This window comes from Octopus bimaculoides, chromosome 5 (genome assembly GCF_001194135.2).
Source record: "Octopus bimaculoides isolate UCB-OBI-ISO-001 chromosome 5, ASM119413v2, whole genome shotgun sequence".
NCBI classification, from domain to species: Eukaryota; Metazoa; Mollusca; class Cephalopoda; order Octopoda; family Octopodidae; genus Octopus; species Octopus bimaculoides.
In genome coordinates, this window is record NC_068985.1 from 60,981,355 (window position 1) to 61,005,547 (window position 24,193).

The 24,193-nt window shown below is 37.0% G+C and overlaps 1 protein-coding gene across 6 annotated transcripts in view; it reads right to left on the minus strand.

The window, feature by feature from the left end:
- The window catches only part of LOC106869304 (pleckstrin homology-like domain family B member 1), a 462,567-nt gene that overhangs the window by 206,464 nt on the left and 231,910 nt on the right, over positions 1–24,193 (minus strand). For all 6 annotated transcript variants that reach the window (XM_052967731.1, XM_052967733.1, XM_052967734.1 and 3 more), the window contains one exon: positions 15,036–15,158. In XM_052967731.1, the coding sequence (XP_052823691.1) occupies positions 15,036–15,158 (123 nt within the window). The remainder of the gene's footprint in view (positions 1–15,035; positions 15,159–24,193) is intronic.

Sequence of the window (24,193 nt, forward strand, 5' to 3'; positions counted from 1 at the left end):
ACTTAGCTTTGCAATGTCTATCAACAAAGCACAAGGTCAATCTCTAAAGGTGGTGGGACTTAACCTCCTTCAACCTTGCTTCTCACATGGTCAGCTGTATGTTGGATGTTCTAGAGTTGGAGATGAAAAGAACCTCTACATTCTCAGTGATAAACATGGCAAGACAGAAAACATAGTATATGAAGAAGCACTTACATGAATAGTATGTATATGTCATACAAAAGTGTAAAACCATTGAGTGTTAAAGTAAGTATTACTATTACACTTTCACTTTTCGACTGACATGCGTCAATGTATATCTGTGTATATGACAGTGAAACAATAACGCGGTATATTCGCTGTGTGAATTTTTTTTCATTTAATCCCCATTGTAATTATCGTAAAAGTTTCCAAGTACCAATAAGCAACAATTTCATTCCCAGGCAACGCCGGGTCGCTCTGCTAGTATATATATATACAGGGGTTGGACAAAATAATGGAAACACCTTAAAATTTCAAATAAATGTATTTTAATATGGGGTAGGACTACCTTTGGCAGTAATTACAGCATGAATTCTACAAGTTATGGACTCGTACAAAGTTTGAATTGTTTCCAAAGGAATTTTTCTCCAATCTTCAGCTAAAACAGTCTCCAATTCTTGTTGTGATGGTGGTGGAGGATATCTACTCCTTACTTGTTTTTCTAAAATGCATCATAAATGTTCAATGATATTGAGATCTGGGGACTGTGGCGGCCAGATAGGATGCTCAACTTCAGTAGAATGTTCCTTGTGTCATTCAGTAACAAGTTTAGCTGTGTGAATTGGTGCATTATCATCCTGAAAGATTGTGTTTCCCTCCGGAAACAGTTCTACAACCATAGGATGAATTTGATCAGATAAAATGCTTAAATAGTCTTGACTATTAATTCTGCCATGAAGGGAAACCATTGGGCTGGCAGATTTCCAAGATATAGCTCCCCAAATCATTACAGATCCTCCTCCATATTTAACAGTTGGAAGAAGGCAGTCTGGGTCAAATGCTTCTTTTGGCTGTCTCCACATATATATTTGGCCGGTGATCAAAAATAATGTAAAGGATAACTCGTCTGAGAAAATAACATTCTTCCACTGCTCTAAGGACCAATTCTGTAGGTTTTTACTCCACACTAAATGCTTTGCAACATTTGTTTTTGAAAGTAGTGGTTTTCTGATTGCAGCCGTCTTGTGAAATCCAGCTTTGTGCAACTCCCAGCGAACAGTCTTTGTGGAAACTGGGTTCTCGAGGTGGTCATTAAGCTCTGCAGTAATTTTGGGAGCTGTACTTTTGTGATCTTTTCTAATAATTCATGTAAGAGTCTGAAGTTTTTGGTTTTCTTCAGGAGTTTTGTTTCAACAAGGAGGTTTTCCCCTCTTTCTCAAAGGCCGTCATTACTTTTGAGACAGTACTTTTTGATACACTAAACATTTCGGCAGTTTTTGTTATGCTAGCGCCTGCCATATGAGCACCAACAATTTGACCACTTTGAAAGTCCAATAGATCTGTCATTTTAATGAATTTTAATTACCTTTTTCTAATGATATCTGAAAAGAAACAGCAATTTTAGCAAAACATATTAAGCAACACTAATAATAAATAAAAAAACATAAAAATAAACAAGCTTTTGATGGTTTTATAGATATTTCAAAATTATGACGCTACGTGTTTCCATTATTTTGTCAAATCCCTGTGTATATAGATAGACAGGCAGGCAGACAGACATACAGACAGATAGATATAGATATATATACACACACACACACACACACGAGATAATGAGATGGTAAAGGAATGATACATAAAAATCCATCTTGACATAGCCAAGGCTAGCCTTGGCTATGTCAAGATGGATTTTTATGTATTCTTCCTCCCACTTTTAAATGTTGCCACAACAGTAATATGTCCATTCTGCTGCAGTTTTCAGTAAATTTTCTATATCCTTGTGCAGCTGAAGATTGCTCTGCATTTTGCATTTAATGTAATGCTCGCATTACTTAAATAAATGGAGTAGCATGAAACGTGCATACTGCAATAACCTTTAAAATCCGTGTTGCTTTTTTTGATTTTTATATATATATATATATATATATATATATATATATTGGTGTAAGTGTGTGTTTATATATACGAGTAATGTGTATTAATGAATGATGTAAATATTGACAAGAAAATAAATTAATTAGCATGTTTCAAAAAGATCATTTGTGATATTTGCTTTGCACTAAGTTACAGACACTCTCGTACCATATATGAAGTAAACTAGTGATTGACTCACTGCAAATTTGGAACCAATGATGCTACTGCTCAAACAATGTCATATATAATTAATGTTTAACACCAACAACGAGCAACACCTCACAGATCACTTTGTACAAAGTGAACAACGTAAGGTAAATTCCTGTACAGGAGGAGGTGATGGTGATGGTAAGTGGAGGCACCAATCTGAAAACCAAACATACTTGACTAGGCAAACTACAAGATGCCATCAGTCAGAATGTAAAAATATAAATAAGGAAGTATTACTTCCAACAGAGTAACTCTTACAAACTGCCTTATGAGAAAGATGTCTTGTGTAGACTAGGTAGAAGATGTGTTATATGCATTACCACATCGTAGAAAAGACACACACACACACACACACACAAAACTATGTGGGGAAATATGGAATATTCAGTTAAGTTTCATTGTCGCTGTCATTTAGCCCCATATTAACAACATATAATTAAAGGCTTTGCAAACAAGTCCATCCCACTTTTCCCTAATTAGATCCAAAATATGCTTTATATTTTTGTTTTTCTTGCTAAGAAAGATGCAAGAAGGGTGTGATTTGGCTGTTATTTCTAGTTGCTTAAACTTTCATACAGAAGCTTCCTGGTGGAGATTTTTTGTTGCTTTGAGATGTTTCTTTTTCTTACATCCATGTTTTGTTTTTCGAAGATAAATTAATGGAGACATTTATGAAGAACACTTTCACATGTAGTTATACACACTTATACATATAATTATACATACATATGCATATAACTATATACATATATGCACACATGTACATAACTATATACATGTAGTTTATATATACATATGCACATATACATATTTATATACATGCATAGTTACACACAGATATACATAAATTTTTACATACACACACACAAATAACTATATACATATAGTTTAAACACACACATATATACGCATAATTATATACATATAGTTTATAAACACATATCTACAAACCTATGTATGCACTGTAAAGTGTTACACTATTTAAGCAAATAAATATCAGGATAGTGACCTACCAATGGACCCACAACAAAACATCATTAATTCCCAATGGGTATCTCAACTGAACTGTAAACCACTGGTCCCACATCAAGTAACAAACATCACATTGGTCAATCAGGTAGAAATAATCAAGATAGTCTTTTTTTTTACAGTTGAAGTAACCAGCCACAAAGGGTGAAGTGATGGACACAGAGAAAGAGAGAGAAAGAGGTAGGGAGGATGTAGTGAAATATAGCAGTGTTAATTTACTTACTGGGGGAACACAAGTAGTAATTGTTATCTTGGTTTAGGAAGTCAAAGTTTTATACATACATACACTAATATATATGTGTGTGTGTGTGTGTGTGTGTGTGTGTTTGTGTGTACACCTGTTCGTATATAAATACCATTAAGAGAAAGACGACAATAATATCAGAATATAAGCAAAAGAAATAAAAGCTAAAAGAGAGAAAGAAAGGAAAGAAGGAAAGTTGCTTAAATTACTTGAGAAAATACTGAATTACTCAGTAAATCATTTTGAAGTATAAACACACACAACAGACATATATACATGCTCACCTATATATACATGCATATACCTACACACAAACAGCCAGTCACCTCCATCCACACTCGCTCATATATACAGTTGTAAACATATATACCCACATACATACATGTACTTGCACATATACCCAAACATATAGACAAACCTATACACGCATACACACTGATATTTTTATTTGCTCTCAAATAGTTGTTTACAAATATATTAATTTAATGAGTGTGTAGAGAGGGAGAGAGGCAGAGTAAGAGATACATAGCTTTAGTTTGTAACTCTTATTATAAATACTGTCATTTTTCTCTCTCTGAATTATGTATATGTATAGATATGTATGCACATATATTCATTTGTGTGTAATTACATACAGGTAGGTTTCATTTTGTGGTTGACTGGTTTCTGTACTTTTTGTCAAACACCATTATAATCACCATCACTACCACCTCCACTACTAACAGTAAAAACTATCGATGACTAACAATAATATTTTTAAAAAAAACCCTCTCCAGTGAAATTGTTTGGAGAGGAGAATATTTGAATTACTAAGTATGGATGTAATAAAGTACAAAAATGGAACAAATTACACTGCACACACACACACACACATGTATGTATGAAATATATCAATAATTGTGAGGATGTGCCAGCAGCAACAGAAAAAGTGAGGTCAATGAAAATGCCTGGTGTTCAGAAAGGTATGAACAGGTGTGTGTGTGTGTGTGTGTGTGTGTGTGTTCATCAGTATGTGAGTGTAACTTTATGATGGCAGAGATATTTCACATAGTTTGGGAGGAGTGGAGGAAGAAGAAGGTGATGTTAAAGGAAGACTGGAGTTGGGGATTTACAATTAAAAGGTAGTAGGGGAAGAAATTAGGTTTGGAAAAGCAAAAAAAAAAACAAAGGAAAAAATCAAATTGTATAGAAGAATAGAAAGTCAACAACAGTAAATTAAGTGATGTAGAGTTAGAGACAAGCATTGCCTTTTTTTTCTTTTTATTATTTCAAATATGTTAAATTCTTGTCATTTGGCCATCATTTCAGCTGTTGATCATCTGTTTTATCTTCTGATATATACAGGAATAAATCGGAAGTCTTAGAATGGTAAATATCTGATGAGGTTAAATAATCCATGGTTGATTTTCTGTAAACAACTGATTAAGTAGTGAATGACACAAGATATAGCAAGAAAGAGTAGTCAAATCTGTCAAATCACACTCTCGTATCCACTCTACTATCCTATTAGCTACAGTCAGGGTCATGATGAGATTTTATCTTCAGGATGGTCAGTTGGAATACCTTTGGTCATAGGTCTAAGCACTCACCTGGAGCTTAATAAAAACAACAGTAAATTCATAACACATTTCCTCAATCCATTTTTAAAGATGGAATTTTATAAAGAAGCACTTTTAATAACCAATGTTTCATGTATTAGAAGAGGAGCTATATTCCTGGAAAAAAAAACAAAAAAACACAGGAGTGTATCATCTAATTCACTTCAAGGAAATCTCAACTTCAGACTCAGTAGTCATTTCAAACACTGACTACAAACATATCACATCTCTAGTGGTGATGGTCACTGCATCAATCTTATTTAAAATCTCATTTCTACTGACCTATGATACACCTGAGTGGCATCTTTGACTTGGACAATAATAGGAATCCTTCCTACTGCACATGGCCTGAAATGGTTGAGGGTGGGGGTAGCTAGTCAATTACATCAACCTCAGTGCTCAACTGGTACTTATTTCATTGACCCTGAATGAACAGAAGGCAAAGTTAACCTCAACTGAATTTGAACTCAGAACATAAAGACAGACAAAATACACTAAGCATTTTACCCAGTGTGCTAATGATTCTGCCAGCACAAGCTTTAGCATAGGCACAAGGTCAGAAATTTTTTTTCTGAGAGAGGGAAGGAGAAGTAAACCAATGAAATTACTACTGCACTTCATTAATATTTTTATATACTCAACCTCAGAAGAATAAACAGCACAGTTGATTTTGGTGATATTTGAAGTCAGCGTCTAATGAGGCAAAATAAATATCAAAAAGGTATTTTTCCCAATGCTCTGACAAATCTGTTAGCCCACCACAATTGGATGATGAGATGATAACTAGGTAGAAAAAAATCAAATGGATGAATATTAGACATTACTTCAAGCTTCCATACTATCACTTTCTTCAGTGCCAATATCAGTTCCTTCTGTACTCTAACATACATTAGGTATCAAGTTCACACATACCTCTGTAACCATTTGTATCTAAAGCGTCACCTTTACCTTTGTAGCAGTTGGCTATGGTGCTGCTACACCAGTCATTGGGTATTATTCCTTCGTGTATCACCTGGTTAACTATATGGGTGACTAGGCTATAGCCAACACAGCCAAATATTTTGAGCATCTCTGCAGTGATTCCTGATGGGCCGGGGGCTTTCCCTGTCTTCATACTCTTAATAGATAACTCGGATAGCTGGTCCCTCTGTTGGGTCAACATTCAGTAGACTCTCTTTCTCTCATTCATTCTCTTTATTGAGCAACCTTTCGTTTAGTGCAAGCGTACCATCATCCATGCGAACACATTTCTCTCCCACGACATCACGATTCTCTATCAAAGACTGTCTTGCAACACAAAATACCTCAAGTCTTTGGTCCTCACGGCACAGATCATTGGCAATTTTTTTCTTATCTGTTTCCCCTCTGAGCTTCCCTTCTGGCAGTCTGATACACTTCCCTGCTACCACCGTTCTTCCAGTCTTTCCAAGCCTGTTTATTTTGTCTAATAGCCCTGTCAACAACATTGTTCCACCACCATGTTATTTTGGGTCAAGAGGGGACTTTGCACCATCTACAGATCTGGTCAGTGACCCTCAGCAGGTTGTCCCATAGAAGCCTCCACTTGTCTTCTACATTGTGTGGTACATTCTTCGCCCGAGGAGGTTTTGACATTTATAAGCAGCCATCTTTCCCTTTTTCTGGCGAGGATGTAATCAATTTGGCTAGTCTGCCAGAACGGTAGGTGACAAGGTGACGGGCAGGTTTCCTGAAGTTAGTATTGCAAACCATAAAGTCATTTGCATCGCAGAACTCCAGCAACTTGGTTCCCTCCTCATTGCGGGAACCAAAACCATAGCCTCCATGTACGCCATGGAAGCCCCCTGTATGTTGTCCAACATGCCCATTGAAGTCGCCAGCCACAAAGAGAAGGTCCCTGTCATTTGTTGATGAGGTAGTCTGCAAGAGGGTGTCATAAAATTGGTCTTTCTGTCCATCCGGTAGCCCCGGCTGAGGGGCATAGGCTGAGATAATATTCCCTATTCCTGCTCACCACCATTGGGGCGGAGATGCTATCTGCAAATGTGAGCTCAGTGGCTGTTCCAGTGCATCCCCCTTGCCATCCTGCAGGGCAACATTTTTTTTCATTTTGTCAGCTGGTGCTATGAAGTGGTCTGAATTACAGGGAACCAAAAGAATTTGTATAGCTTACTATACAAACAACAAACTTGTTCTTTTATATTATCCTTCCATTACACATATCATAATGATGCCAACTAACAATTATGAGTTTGTCTTGAAAGATTCCTGATGTAAAAATGTGTGTTGAAACAAATATCATTATATTTCGGGATTTTCTTTTGTTCTTTTACTTGTTTCAGTCATTTGACTGCCACCATGCTGGAGCATCACCTTGAGGGATTTTAGTTGAACAAATCAACCCTAGGACTTTTTTTTTTTTAAAGCCTAGTACTTATTTTATTAGTTTCTTGTGCTGAACGGCTATATTACAGGGACATAAACACACCAACACCATTTGTCAAGTGGTAATGGGGGACAAACACAGACACAAAGACACATAAAGATATACATATATATACACAACAGGCTTCTTTCAGTTTCCATCTACCAAATCGACTCTTCTACCATATAGCCCAGGCTATATAGTAGAAGACACTTGCCCAAGATGTCATGCAGTGGGACTGAATCCAGGACCATGTGGTTGGGACGTAAGCTTCTTACCACACAACCATGCCTGCGCCTGTCATCCCCCTCCCCAATAAACACATGCACTATAGTGTATGTGTTTATTTGGCAAGAAAAAAATGACTTTCCCAAACTATAACAATAAACTAACAATATAAACCAGTAAAAGTTATTAACATTTGACAAACAGGAAGGTGATGGTGACAATGATAATGGTGGTAGTAATAGCAATGATCACTGAAATATAAGTAAAGCCACCACTAAATCTCAATGATCTACATAAGTAGGAAGCTGGTATTTTTTTCAGGTGAAACCAAATAATAATCCAATTAATTTCCACTCTCAAACCTCCCCTTTACCAACCTTTATATATTATCTATATAATACAGTTGAGTGGACAAGAAGAGTGTTAAGGGATTGCCAGTTCAGTGAAGCTGGCAGCACATACTTAGAAATATACTTACAATCCATTATTCCAATGACTGAGGTGAACTAGTTCATTTCAAATTCAAATGAATGGATACTATTTTATTGTTTTACTTGTTTTAATCATTTGACTGCGGCCATGCTGGAGCACCGCCTTGAAGGGTTTTAGTCAAACAGTGGACCCCAGGACTTATTTTTTTTTAAGCCTAGTACTTATTCTATTGGTCTCTTATGCTGAACCACTAAGTTATGGGGATGTAAACACACACAAGCACTGGTTGTCAAGCAGTGATGGGGTGTGGGTACAAACACAGACACACAAACAGATATATATATACATACAACAGGCTTCTTTCAGTTTCCGTCTATCAAATCTAATCACAAGGGTTTGGTCGGCCCGAGGCTATAGTAGAAGATACTTACCCAAGGTGCCATGTAGTAGGACCGAACCCAGAACGATGTGGTTGGGAAGCAAGTTTCTTATCACACAGCCACAACTGCACCCATAAAAATGCTCTCTCTCTCTCTCAATATATATATATATATATATATATATATAGCAATGTTAAATCTCTGAATGAGGTATATGTTAAATCGCTGAATAGTTAGTGTGTATATATATATATATATATATATATATATATATATATATATATATATATATATCCGTCCTCAGCTCCCTCTTGTTCATCATAGTTCTACAGGCAGCAACAGAAGAATTTAAGACAGGCTGCCCCTGGGAACTCCTCTGCTGATGACCTTGCACTAATTGCTGAGTCACTACCAGAACTAGAGACAAAATTTCAGGTATGGAAGCAAGGTCTAGAATCGAAGGGCCTTAGAGTTAACTTAGTAAAAACCAAAGTCTTAGTAAGTAGGAAGGCAGACAAATCACAAATCCCTTCAGGTAGATGGCCCTGTTCGATCTGTAGAAAAGGCGTAGGTAGAAACTCTATAAGATGTACCTGGTATAAGCTATGAACACATAAGAGGTGCAGCAATATCAGAGGAAGGTTAACAAGGAAAATAGTTTTTGTGTGGAAGATGCACATGCACAATAAATACCAAAAATGTACAGAAAATAGACTCTATCGACTGCCAAGGAGGTACGCTAGAGGTAGTAAATAGCTTCCATTATCTATGTGACCAAGTTAGTAGCAGAAGTGGATGTTCTGAGAGTGTAACTGTGAGAATAAGAGTAGGCTGGGAAAAATTCAGAATGCTCCTACTTTTGCTGGCATCAACGGGCCTCTCTCTCAGAGTGAAAGGCAGATTGTATGATGCCTGTGTGCTATGCTACATGACAGTGAAACACGGGCTGCGACAGCTGAGGACATGTGTAAGCTTGAAAGCAATGAAGCCAGTATGAATCTGGATGAGCAATGTCAGACTGTAAACATCTTTAGAGAAAAGTTGGGCATAAGAGGCATCAGATATGGTGTGCAAGAGAAACAACTGTGCTGGTATGGTCATATGATGCTAATGGATGAGGACAGCTGTGTAAAGATGTGCCAATCTCTAACTGTAGAGGGAACCTGTGGAAGAGGTAGATCCAGGAAGACATGGGATGAGGTGGTGAAGCATGATCTTCGAACTTTGGGCCTCACAGAGGCAATGACTAGTGACTGAGACCTTTGGCGATATGCTGTGCTTGAAAAGACATGTGAAGCTGAGTGTTGTGGCCAATGCTGGCACCCGTGCCAGTGGCTCATAAAAAGCACCTTTTGAGCACTGGGCCTCATGGAGGCAAGGTGGCCAATGCTGGTGGCATGTGAAAAGCACCTTTCAAGTGTTGGGCCTCATGGAGGCGATAACAAATGGCCGAGACCTTTGGTATTATGCCATGCTTAAGAAGACCCATCAAGCCAAGTAAAATTGTATTTGTGACAGATACTGGTGTCACACAAATAGCACCAGTGCTGGTGGCATGTAAAATCACCCATTATACTCTTGGGGTGGTTGGCATTTGGAAGGACATCCAGCGATAGAAACCATGCCAAATCAGACTGGAGTTTGGTGCAGGCTTTCAGTTTGCCAGCCTTGGTCAAACAGACCAACCCATGCCAGCATGGACAACGGACGTTAAATGATGATGATGATGTATGTACTTGTGATGATGATGTATATATGTGTGTTTATATATTTATACATGTATGAATATGTATTTGTGTGTATGTATGTTTACACACACACACGTACTGATATATAGATATAAATACATGGTAAAGTGCACATTAAAACAATTATGACAATGGTACAAATGCATACACACACACACACGCAACTATGTGTGCTATGGATGTAAAAATGTGTGCAAATGTCAGTGTATGTTGTCTAAATGGATGCAGGGGTATAAGAAATGGTGAAGAGTTCAAGAAGTTGACTTCACCCAATGCAGTCCAGGGTTCATTACCAGGTCACGGTACCTTAAATAAATATGTGTTGCCAAAGCCTTGCGAGAGAAATTAACTAGATGGAGACCATACCAGTCTTGTCACATATACATTCACATTGATTCTACTTGAGAATTACATAAATGGTATGTGTATCTGTGGAACACTCAGCCATGTATATGCTAATCTAATGGGCAAGTACTATTGTAACCTCAGGCTGACCAAAGTCTTGTGAGTGGATTTGGTAGATGGAAACTGCACTAAGCCCGTTGTGTGTGTGTGTCTTTGTCCACCCCAACACACACCTGACAATCAATGTCAGTGTGTTTATGTCACCATAACTTAGCAGTTCAGCAAAACAGACTGATAAAATAAGTACCAGGTTTGAAATAATGATTTCAAATTTTTACTACAAGGACAGCTTGGGGGAGGGGATTAAGTCGATTACATCGACCCCAGTGCATAACTGGTTCTTATTTAATTGACCCCAAAAGAATGAAAGGCAAAATCAACCTCAGCAGAATTTGAACTCAGAATGTAGCAATGGGCGAAATACCACTATACCAGGCTTAAGATAATAAAAAAATATAAGAACTGAGGTCAGTTCGTTGAACTAAAATTCTTCAAAGCAGTGCCCTAGCATAACTGCAGTCTAATGACTGAAATAAATAAAAAGATAAAACCACTGTACTATATCATCTTCTGTTTGATTAAATAATCTTTTTTTCCAAAAGAAAAGAGATGTGGAGGAGGTGTTTGTAAAACATAATTCAGTGAAAGCATATTGAGTTCCAAAGGGATAATTAAAAAACAAAAGTGAAATTGATATTGTAGTACTAAGAAAATAGGATGGTCACAATTTCACTGTATTTGAAGCATACACTCTTTATGGACTAGCTAGAAAAAATAGCCACCTCACCCTCAAATCATACTTTATGAACATAGATTAGATAAAGTGGTCTAAAGTTAATTGCCGCTTGGAGAAAAAGACAGGATAATGGTTGGAAGGCCTTCAATTGCACTGTGGTCTGATCATAGGCCTATTTGATCATGGGCTAAACAACAGGCAGCTATCTTATCAATTACAGGGAGGTGAAAAACAAAGCCAACACCCACGGAATAGAAGAAAACACTGCAAAGATAGTTAACCTGACACTGTTTCTACCCAGTCTGCCCCACCTTACCCCTCTATTGCCACCACCAACACCACACCTAACCTATAATGTTACAAACGTAACTGATACTAAGCATTTAATGTAATCACAGAGAGAAGAGAGAGAGAGATGTCATATCAATACAGATTCTTGAGAAGAGACTAAAACATGAAAGGGTTTTTCCTTTACTTACCAGGGAACACAGGAGGACAGTCATTTTACTAATATGTGTGTGTGTGTGTGTGTGTGTATGAAAGAATAAATCTGTGTAGAGAACCGAAAAGGGCCCCTGTTGATCAAGAAGAAACAGCAGCTGTTCTAATGTTAAAGAGAGCTAAAGAAGAAAAGTGTCTCAGAAAAAAAAAAGAGGGAAGGGGTCAGCTAATCTGGTGGGTGAGTGAGTGAAGTATCACCTTGTCAAACTTGGCTATAATGTCATGCCATCACACCAACACCAAGCTTAACAAAAGATTAAGTAAAACAATAGTCAAGCATATTAGTTGTGCTCTCTATATTTGGGTCAGCCTATCATGCTAACAAAAATAACTAATTACCTTACTCTCTCTCTCCCTCTGCCATATATCTATCTGTCTGTATATCTATTTCTGCCCCCCCACCTCTATCTCCCCACTTATTCAGTTGTTCTTTTTCACCTCAGATGGCTGACAAACAAAACTTTAAGTATTTTCAAGGCACTTCAACTGATTGCCTTACATTTCACAAACTGAGAAACTGGCTTAAAAAATAAATTTAAAAAAATATAAAACACCAATAATCTTAAATATCTGATCATTTTTAAGCATGGCCTTCTTTTATGGTAGTGGTGTTGTTTTGAGATTCCCCTCTTTAGTCACCTTTGACTATCATTAATTATGTCAATAGAGACAAAATAAATTTTTTCCTTACTAACTCCCTTGAGGCACTTTTCATATTTTTGGAGAGAAAAATCTCTCATTTAAAAATCTCCAAACTGAAATTAAAATTTTCTGTCATAATTTCATGTAAGAACATTCGTTGTGTTATTAATACCAACCTTCATGTTAACTTATACTCTAAACGTCACCTTTCATTTATGTTACATCTTAAACAACAAACTTTTAAGCCATTATATTCTAAACACCAACTTAATAGTGACATAAACTTACCATGTGGGTTTATGTGGGGATTAACTTGTTTAATATGGTGAGCCAAGGCAAAAACAAATTAACATTTCACATATAATGAAAAGAAAATGATAAACATTTATAATTCTTGCCAAGAAAGGCAAAAACTCCCAAATTCAAATTGATTGAAAATACAGTGGGGACCAAATGACTGATCTTTTGTAAATATGGAGACAATTCTGAACAGGTTTCACTGTTATTAAACCTCCTCTACAAAACCTTAAAATGAATTAGAAAATTTATATCTTGAGAGAAAACAAACTTCTGACATCATCATCATCATCATTTAATGTCCATCTTCCATGCAGGCATGGGTTGGATGGTTCAACATGAACCAACAAATCTAAGAAATTGATTGTGCTCCACAGTCTTCTTTAGCATGTTTTTCTATGACTGGATGCCCTTCTTAGCACCAACAAATATACAATGTATATCAGGTGCTTTTTGGGGGGGGGGGCACCAACACTAGTGAGTTCCCCATGCAACTAGCAAGACTACTAACTCCAAGAGAGGTAGCTTTATGCTAGGAAGTGAGGGGTCAGATGAAAATTGATTTCTTGCTGAATGCATATTTCAGAAGAGAGGAGGTGGATGATTAGGATGGGGTTAGAAAGAAATAAAAATAAAGTTGATGAGATGTCTGTGTAGACTCTCAAAGTACAAGGTGAGTAGAAATAATGAGGGCAAAAGAACCAGGGAGTGCGGTTCTTTCACAAGGCCTGAAATTTTTGGAGAGGGGGCCAGTTGATTAGATCGACTCCAGTACACAACTGGTACTTAATTTATTGATCCTGAAAGGATGAAAGGCAAAGTCAACCTCGGCAGAATTTGAATTCAGAACGTAAAGACAAATGAAATACTGCTAAGCATTTCGCCCGACATGCTAACGTTTCTGCCAGTTTGCCACCTTGAAGGGTGAATATAATGAATGAAGAACAAATGCTCAGTGGATAATGAGTAAGGGACAAAGTTTATGCTGAGAAAGTTCAGTGTTAACTCACATTATAAACACTTGCTCTTATATATAACTTTTACTGTTGTATGGCATCAAGAATTAATGACATTATTTTTCACCATTCTCTCACTTGACTGGGGTCTTCATTTTTTTTCTTACTTTTTAAAAATTTTTCCATAATGTAAATTGCACTTTATGTTTCTGTCTGTGATGCAAAGAACTTACAAACAGAAATCTGTGATTCTTATAAAGACACAAAGTCTGTTCATTAATTACAAGAAAACAGAATGAGATTCTGCAACAATATTCAGAATATTTATTGTGCACAAGAGAAACAAAAACCCAGTTCTGATAACGGACAGAGTCAACGGCAATTGAAAAGGTTGCAAGATGCAACAAAAATTTTAGTAAAAATAAATAAGTTAATGAGTGGAAATCAGACTGGTGACTGTGTTAAATTAATAAGGCACTAAAAGAGAATGACTGCCCCCAGACACAATAAATTATCCTAATTATATTCTTATTTAATGAACAATTAAATGACCATTTCTTTACAGATGAAAGTTTTTCTTACAATAACATCAACACTAAATCTTGATGTTGTTTAGACACAGGTCAGCCATGAATGAGCAACCCTATGATCAAAGACATTCGAACAATGACCATCTACATTTCAAACACAGAATAATGTACTTCTAGATGTACGACACATCCTTCCTTTTTTAAGATTGATGGGTGTCATTTGAAGCAGATTTAGCTGTTACTTGTAGCAGTCCAAACAGCCACATAGAGGTTCCATTGTTCATGTCATCAAATGTCATACTTCAATGTACATCAGACTAGATTTGAAGAAGTAATGTTTAATTCTGCACTAAGGATAATAACACACTTACCCATTAAGCCACCAGCACAAGTGCAACTAGTTGCACATGAACATTATTGCCCTTAGTTGTGTATTAAAGGTACCCAGTTCCAGTCTGACACGTTTACACCTTATGATGATGACTATGATCTGGAATTAAACTGGTTGGAACATAATATTGTTTTAAAACTATTTCATCTATGAACAATTATAATTGTAATAATATTTCAATCAAGACATTTTAAATATTTCATTACTTACCATGAAGAAAGTTTAAAGGAACCATAGATATACGGCAGTCAGGCATAGCACTTTTAATCATTTTAGCTTCTTGAGGGTGATTGAAGCGAAAGTAATTGGAACGTCCAAGACATAACATGCTCCCTGTTTTAAAAGAAGACAGGAATATATATAATTTAACAAACAAAACAACAGAAGTGATACTACATAATAAGATACCAAATGTAATTATTTTAAATAAATTGTTAATATTACAATGACAATCATTAGTGACAATAATAATGACACAAACCAGATATCTGTTTTGTTTCTTTTAGTTAGTAAGGGAAGCTAAAGCACTGTGGTCATGACATTACATTGGTCATCACAGGCTGGTTATCCTCATTAATATTGAGTGTCAAGCTCTCTAGGTCAATGTAACAGAGAAAGAGAGAGATTTCATCAGGGTGGCAGTGATGGGGAGGAATAATTAATAAGAGTATTTGATGTAGGATCTGAGATGACATGAAAAAACATAAAAGACAGATGTATCTGGTGAAGAGTGAGAAGGTGAGGAGCTATACAGTTTTGAAGGTCAGATGAACAGTGGCTGTTGTAATAATGGTAAGAGAAACAGAGAAAAGAAACAGCATGTCTAAACATTGGGTTTTTAAGTGAAGATTTGCCAGTTAGTGGTAGAATGGTCGCTATATGTGTTATCAGTTCTCCATTGAACAGATTTGCCAGCTTCGTAAAAAATAATATAAAATTTTCAAAAAGTGACAAATTTTGTTGGAAAAAAAATTCAAAAATATATGTAATGACTGCTTGTGTGAGAGAGTGTATGTATGTGCCTGCATGTGTGTGTGTATGGGAAAAGGGGCAGGCAGACAGACAGCTAGCTACATATAGATATTGGAGGTTTGCAGGAGAAATTCTATCTATCCTCTCATGCCATCTGGCACATAAGGCCTCCACACTCATTTTCCATTTATCCCTCTGTTTTGCAAGTTTTCTAGCCGCATTCCATGATGACCATCCAGCTTGATTCCTTTCCTTTTCCACTGTCCTTCTCCATGTAGTTTTTGGTCTACCAACTTTTCTTTTCCCCTCAGGTTGTCAAGTCAAGGCAATCATGCAATGATGATTGGGTTCCTTTCTCAATACATGTCCAAACCAATTCCATCTTTTCCTTTTTACTTCTTGGCTTATCCTGGGAACTTGGGTTACTTTGTTGAGTTCATCCATTGATATGATATTTGGCTACCCTATCTCCATTATTTTCTTCAGACCTTTGTACTTTCAGGATTCACAGCCGTAAAGAAGTACAGGTCCTACTAGCATTTTGTAGAGTTTGATTTTTGTATCCCTCCCAAACTGTTTTGATCGCCATACTTTGTCCAATTTGATAAAAGCACTTATGACTCTATTGATTCTGCTCATCATATCTTTCCTTCCACCACCTTCTTTACTTACAATTGCACCTAGATAGGTGAACTCATCTACATTTCATTGTCCTTTTCACCTATTTGAATGGGGTCAGTCTTCTTGTTCAATCGCAACGTCTTAGTCTTCTTCTCATTGATCTTAAATATCACTCTCTTTGTAAGACTTGACATTTTGTTGGTTTTCTGTTGCATCTGTGATTAGCTGGAAGACAGAAAAGCAATGTCGTCTGCATAGTTCAGGTTTTCTAGGCATGACATTATTTGTCACCTTATCCCTAGGTTGTTATTCATGGTGGTCTTCCTCATCACCCTGTCAATGATGAGTAGAAACAAGCCTCCAGACATAACACAGCCCTGTTTTATGCCTGTCTTTACTTGGAACCATTCTATCATTTCACCATCATCCAGTACTGCACATTCACCATCTTTGTACATTAATTTGACTATGTTGTTGATAATTTTGCTTGGTATGCCATACTGCCCCATGATCTCCCACAAACTGACCCTGTGAACTGAATCAAAAGCTTTTCCGAAATCGATGAAGTTTATATACAATGAAGATTGCCATTCTAAGCACTGTTCAATAATGTTTCTCAAGATGAATATTTGTTTGATGGTATTTTCACCTTCACGGAAGCCAGCTTGTTCAGGTCTGAGCTTCTTATCAATACCATTTTGGATCCTATTAATTATGATTCTTCCTAGCACTTTACTTGTGTTATTCTCCTCCAGTTTCCATATTCAGATAGATTTCCTTTCTTTGGTAACTTTACAATCAGTCCTTTGATCAAGTCATGAGGTATTTTCTCTTGATCCCAAATATCATTTATGATACTCTGCAGTTTGTCTGTGGATGTTTCAATGTTTGCCTTCAATAACTCTGGTGTTATCATGTCAACTCCTCCTGCCTTTCCATTTTTTAATTTTCTGATTACATTCTTGATTTCTGTTTTGCTTACAGGGCTGCTGTCAATGGTCTCCACCTCTGGAATTACAATATTTTCAATTTCCACTGGATTGGGTGGAGTGTCTCTATTTAATACTTCTTCAAAATGTTCTTTCCATCTTGTCTTTTTTTCCCTTATCATCTGTTGTGATTTTACCCTGATGCTTGATGTAGTTTTTCATTACATATTGTTTTGGCTATTTCATATAGTATTTTCATTTGACCATTCTTAGCTGCTCTTTCAGCATCGTTTCCCAAGTTCTCTACCCATTTACACTTGTCTGATCTTATATTTGATTTGACATCTCTGTCTTTGGTTTTGTATTCTATTTGCATCTGCTGTTTGATTCTGATGGATTTGGCATTTTCAATTTTAATTTTGAGGTGTTTCTTCTCTTCAACCTTTCCCCAAGAGTCTAGTCCTATCCACAGTTTTTGATTCTTTTTCTTTACACCAAGTACTTCTTTGGCTGTCTGGTTGAATGCTTTATCAAAGATTTTCCATTTCCATTCTATGTCAATATCTTCTGGAATCGCCTCAAGCAAAGCAAATTTATTCTTCAGTCCCATAATAAACTTGCTTTTGATTGTTTGATTTTGTAGTTTGCAAGTGTCATATTTTGTTCTTGGGTTTGTCTTTGTCTTGTACAGGTGTCTCCGAAGTTTCAGCTTCACTTGTGACCTTACAAGCTGATGATCACTTGCAACATGAGCGCCTCTCATGACCCGGGTGTTTTTTATTGATGAGTAGTATTTACATTTGACGAGTGTGCGATCAATTTGATTTGTTGTTCTTTTATCTCGAGAGGTCCAGGTGTTTTTGTCAAGGTCCTTGTGTGGGAATATAGTTCCAGTGATGATGAGATCATTCATCCTGCAGAATTCTACAAGCCTTTTGCCATTACTGTTCATAATTCCTGTTCCATGTTTACCCATTATTCTCTCATTCCCCTTATTATTGGCTCCAACCTTGGCATTCATATCACCAGTTACTATGACTATATCATGTTTGTGCACATTCTTGACTACAGTTTGCAGCTGTTCATAGAAGGTGTCTTTCACCTCATCCTCTGCATCTATTGTAGGTGTAACACATGGATGACTTAGTTTAAGGAATTTGGGGAAATTCACTACACAAGAATTCTAGGTTTCAAATACATATCTGATATTAGTGCGTGTGTGCAAGTATAATGCGTGAGTGTGTGTATTTGTGTCTCCTTGCCTTGACAGCACATGATATCTATAAATGAGAGTCACTGTTACACAAGTGTCATCCATTTTCAATATTCTGCATAGACAAGGCAGTGAGCTGGCAGAAACGTTAGCACACCGGGTGAAATGCTTAGCGGTATTTCATGTCTTTACGGTCTGAGTTCAAATTCTGCTTAGGTCAACTTTGCCTTTCATCCTTTCAGGTTCAATAAATTACGTATTAGATGCATACTGGGGTTGATCTAATTGATTGGCCCCTACCCTAAAAAGATTTCGGGCCTTGTGCCTGGAGTAGAACAGAATATTTTAAATAGACATGACAGCTTGTGGAGAAATATTAGCTTGTGGAGAAATATTAGCTTGTTTGGAACCAGGTGAAGGTTGCTGACATAAAGGGTATCTGGCCACAGAAACATCTACTTCAAATTTTGTCCAAACCATGCCAGAATGGAAAAGTGAACATTAAACCAGTGGTGTGTATATATGTGTGTGTGTGTGTATATATATATATATATATATATATATATATATATATATATAAACAGGTGTAAATGTGTGGTAGGAAGTTTGCTTCCTAACCATATGGTTTCGGGTTCAGTCCTACTCTGTGGCACCTTGGGCAAGTGTCATCTACTATAGCCTTGGACAGACCAACCAAAGCGCTGTGAGTGAATATGATAGATGGAAACTGAAAGAAACCCATCATATATATAGGTATGTGTGTGTCTGTGTTTGTCCCTCACCACTGCGTGACAACTAATGTTGGTGCGTTTACATTCCCATAGCCTACCAAGTTGGCAAAAGAGTCTGATAGAATAAGTACTAGACTTAAAAAAGACTAGTCCTAGAGTCAATTAGTTTGATTAAAACCCTTCAAGGTGGTGCCCCTGCATGGCCGCAGTCAAAATGACTGAAACAAGTAAAGGAAAAAATATATACACATGTGTGTGTGTGTGTGTGTGTGTGTGTGTATACAGGGTGTGGTGAATAAATTGTCTAAATTATGCAAAAATGAAAATAACACTGACGTCTCACTGTAACAGATATATTTACCAAAATTACATAAAAATACTTTGAAATACTAAAGAGTAAATTTATTCAATAAAATCACCATTTGCTTCAACCACAGCCTGCAGACGACTTTGGAATCTCCTGCAACTCTTCTGGATGGTCTCCTTGTTTAAGTTGGTGAATGCTACCATAATCGTTGCCTTCAGTTCATCTTTGGCATTACAAGGAGTTTTGTTGGTCTCTCACTCAACAGCACCCCACACATAATAATCAAGGGGATTGCAGTCTGGGGTGTAAGCTGGCCAGATGCTAGGGGTGATGTGGTCACAGAAATTGTCTGACAGCTATGACTAGGTTCTCCTACTTGCGTAACATGGTGCAGAGTCCTGATGCTAGACACAGGGTCGTCCAGCAGCCTCCCTCTTGACCCAGGGCAGCACTACCTCCTCCAGGCATTTGATGTAGGCCTCCATGTTGAGTCTGAGGCTGTGTAGGAAGATGAATGGAAGCATAACATCGCCATCACTTGTGATCACTCCAAATGCCTTCATAATCACCATTAGACTCATTCAACTCTTTCCGAATCCTCTGCACTAACCTCAGATTGACACCCAAAGACTCTAAAATGTTTGTATTGGAGATTCCAGTGTGAATGCCAAGCAGTACAACATGTTGTTTCCAAATTTCTGGCAGTGTGAACTGTGTCATGATACTGTTTTCCTCATAGACAGTGCCCAACTGACCCTAGTACACTGTGTAGTCAACAAAATCAAAAACAATTCAAATACGTGGAATTAAAAATATAAAATAGTGACAATTTACCCATCACACTCTGTGTGTGTGTGTGTGTGCGTGTGTGTGTGCATATACATATAGATATGTATACATATTTTCACGTCTAGAAACCAGTTGCTTAATAGTAAGCCCTAAGATGTCAACACCTTTACAAAAGGGCATTCAAATACTTCCATTGAAAGGATTTTTAATTAAGTACCACATAAATAGGAAGTGCCTGAGTTTACATGGTAATTATCAGTATAATATCTAGTTTGCCTATATCAAGTACTAATTAGTATCCCCCACTCCATACTTAATACTACATATTTCAAAATTCTTGAAAGACATAATTTCAGAATGACATTGTAGGATAGGTGTGAGAAGCCAGATCTGGCCAGTTTGAATGCTAAAGGGTTAAATTATATCTGAATTAGTGACTGGTAATTGTATGCAATATCTGAAACTCACTAATTCCTAATCCACCTGAGGCTAGTGTTTAAAAAGAAATACACTTCAACCTAATTAAAGGTCTAGTATTCTCTATTTGAAATTCAAACCTAGAGTCAGCCTAGGGTCAACCTCATAGCAGTTTTTATAGCCATATCAGGTTTCCAAATCTTTCTCTCTCATTCTTTTCACTCAAAAACTATAGTAACTGAACAAAATAATGCTAGCTAGTTGCGTAGACTAATAACTAGTTGAAAGTAGCTGGATGCAAATGCAATTTCTGAGATGTCTATGCAGCAGAAACATGCATTGGATAAATTTAAACCAAATATGTTGAATAACTGACTATAGCTATAAAAGAATATGCAGATTTACTAATCTCTATATTCTGTCTTGGATATACTCTCAGTAAAATATCTATAATCCAGTGAAGCAAATCCAGGAGTTATCCATCGGATGAAATATATTGGGATTGCCTACCTCAAGTAATCCTAGGTGCTTGTTACAACTCAATGTGGTTAGCTATAACCTTGATTATAATTGAGTTCCCAAACGGTACCCACCTGGACACTTTATAACTATTTATTCTCTCCTCTCTCTCTCTCTCTCTCTCTCTCTCTCTCTCTATATATATATATATATATATATATATATATATATATATACATACACACACACACATACATGTAAGAACTCCCTTCACTCACAAATGATTGTGGGATTGCACCTAGAAAGTTCCCCTCCAAGGTACAAGTCCAAGGAAGGTTGTTTTTGTGGAAGACCTGCAGTCATTCATGCGTGCCCTCTCCATGCCACAGATGTCCAAGGGAAAGGTGGTGCCAGTGTTGCAACTCATTTATACAGTTCATTGAACTGGAGCAATATGAAATAAAGTGTCTTGGTCAAGAACACAACTCACCATCCAGTCTGAGAATTGTACTCACAACCTCACAATTGTAAACCTGACATTCTAACTTCTGAGACATGTGCCTTCACACACACGCTTGTGTGTGTGTGTGTGTGTGTGTGTGTGTGTGTGTGTGTGTGTGTAGGCAGACAGACAGACAGACAGACAGGCAGGCAGACAGACAGACAGACAGATAGATAGATAGATAGTTTCCATTACCAAGTCCACACACAATGCTTTGGTCAACCCAGAACTATGCAGTGGGACTGAACTCAAAACCATGTGGTTGGGAAGCAAACATTTTACCACACAGGAATGCAGACATAAAATTAATAAAAAAGAATTATCAGTTTCTCAGGAAATAACACTCAGTTTAAGTTGTGCCCTCCATCTGCTAAAATCTTGAGGAAGTTGAAAATTTGACAACTGACATCTGTTTAGGAAGTTTGGCATAGGTGGTTTACTGAATAATTTGGTAAGGTGCCAACATTATATTGCATGCTGCAAATGTAAACGGAAGTTTACAAAACAATAAATAAATAAATAGGCACAGGTGTGGTTGTGTGGTAAGAAGCTTGCTTCCCAACCACATGGTTCACAGTTCAGTCCCACTGCATGGCACCTTGGGCAAGAGTCTTCTACTGTAGCCTCTGGCCAACCAAAACCTTGTGAGTGGATTTGGTAGACAGAAACTGAAAGAAGCCCATCATATGTATGTGTGTGTGTGTGTGTGTGTGTGTGTGTGTGTGTGTGTGTACCTGCATATGTCTTTGTGTCTGTGTTTGTCCCCCACCACCACTTGACAACTGGTGTTGGGTATTTACATCCCCATAACTTAATGGTTCAGTAAAAGAGACCAATAGAATAAATACCAAGCTTTAAAAAAAGTACTGGAGTTGATTGATTCATTTAACTAAAAATCTTTAAAGGCGGTGCCCCATCATGGCTACAAGTAGAAGATAAAATAAATAAAATAGAATAAAAAGGTTGCATTACACCACATAACTTATTGTCTATTTTAAACTTCATTCTACACTCTCTCTCAAAACTTCCACATGCAATAATGGATGTGTCTCTGCTCTTGATTAAAATAATTTCTTTAAATTGATCTATATTGAGTATATTGAAGAATTGCTCATGGTCTTTTTATGCTTTGCAGTGTCTCCATGACTGTTAGAATAAACAATTATTGTTTGCTGAAATCAAAGATCTAGTCCCAAAGTTTACTATAAAGCTTCCACCATAAGCCAGTCAGTGGTGTTAAACAAGGAGACCCATTAAATCAACCACTCACCAACAAACACAGTCCACTCAACAAGCTTCCTTGCCATCTCTACCAACCCAGCTTCACTCAAGTTATGGCAGAAGACACTTGGCTAAGGTGCTGTGCAGTGGAACCATGAAAAGTAAACTGCTTAACCACATGGCTACACTAACATCAATATACTGCTGCTACTTGAATTTGTAAAATGATCGACAGGTTGTTTAATAACAATCTAAATTCAGTGCCTTGATGACCTAAGTTCAAATTCTGTTGGGACCATCTTTGGCTTCCAAAGAGGGCACTAAAAATGAATTAGTTTCCCTTCAACTGTTTCCAACCACATTCTAATCATGTTAGTTTACAACTGAATTCTGATTTGACTTTACAAATCAGTATTCATCTACCAGATAACAATGGAACCTCTTGTCAGCCAGGTGATCTAATAATATGTTGCATCCATGGTTAAGAATTATCCACCACGTGGCAATGGAACTTGTCGGTCAAGTGAATTATGTACTTTACTCATGGTCAACATTTACTGACCATGAAGCATCTACTAACCTGTATATTAGTCAGAGGGACTAATTATATAACTTACCCAGGATCAGCATCTACCCATTATGTAGCACTGGAACTTCTAACTAGCCAGGTGGACTAATTACCTACTATTAACACCAAACCAGCTCAAGAAGGATCAAATGGTAAAACCTTGAACCCATTACTCTAAGTATGTGGGACCTGTTTTAGAAAGACACAAAATCTAAAGTCTTAACATCAATCTTACCTCAGTTGCTTGGAGTGGAGTGTAGGAAGATATTACTAGGTAAGTATGGAAATGAAATTTTAATAAAAGAGGAAAATTGGAGGGGGCTACCACTGAAACAACTGCATCTGTCATTGATAAAGTCTAATAAAGACATGAAATTTCAGATTTGTAATTAGATTACATGTTAAATAGTTTATCTGATTGTTAATCCTATCATAGACCAAACACGTATGTTTTACAATTTTTCACTTCTACATTTTGATGGAACATATCTGTTATATTCCATTCGCATCACTAATATTGACAGTGTCGTTGTCATCCTTTTAATGTCCACTTTTCCATTCTTGCAGGAGATGGACAGAATTCACTGAGGCAGATTTTCTACAGTTGGATGTCCCTTCCTGTTACCATGCTTCATCTGT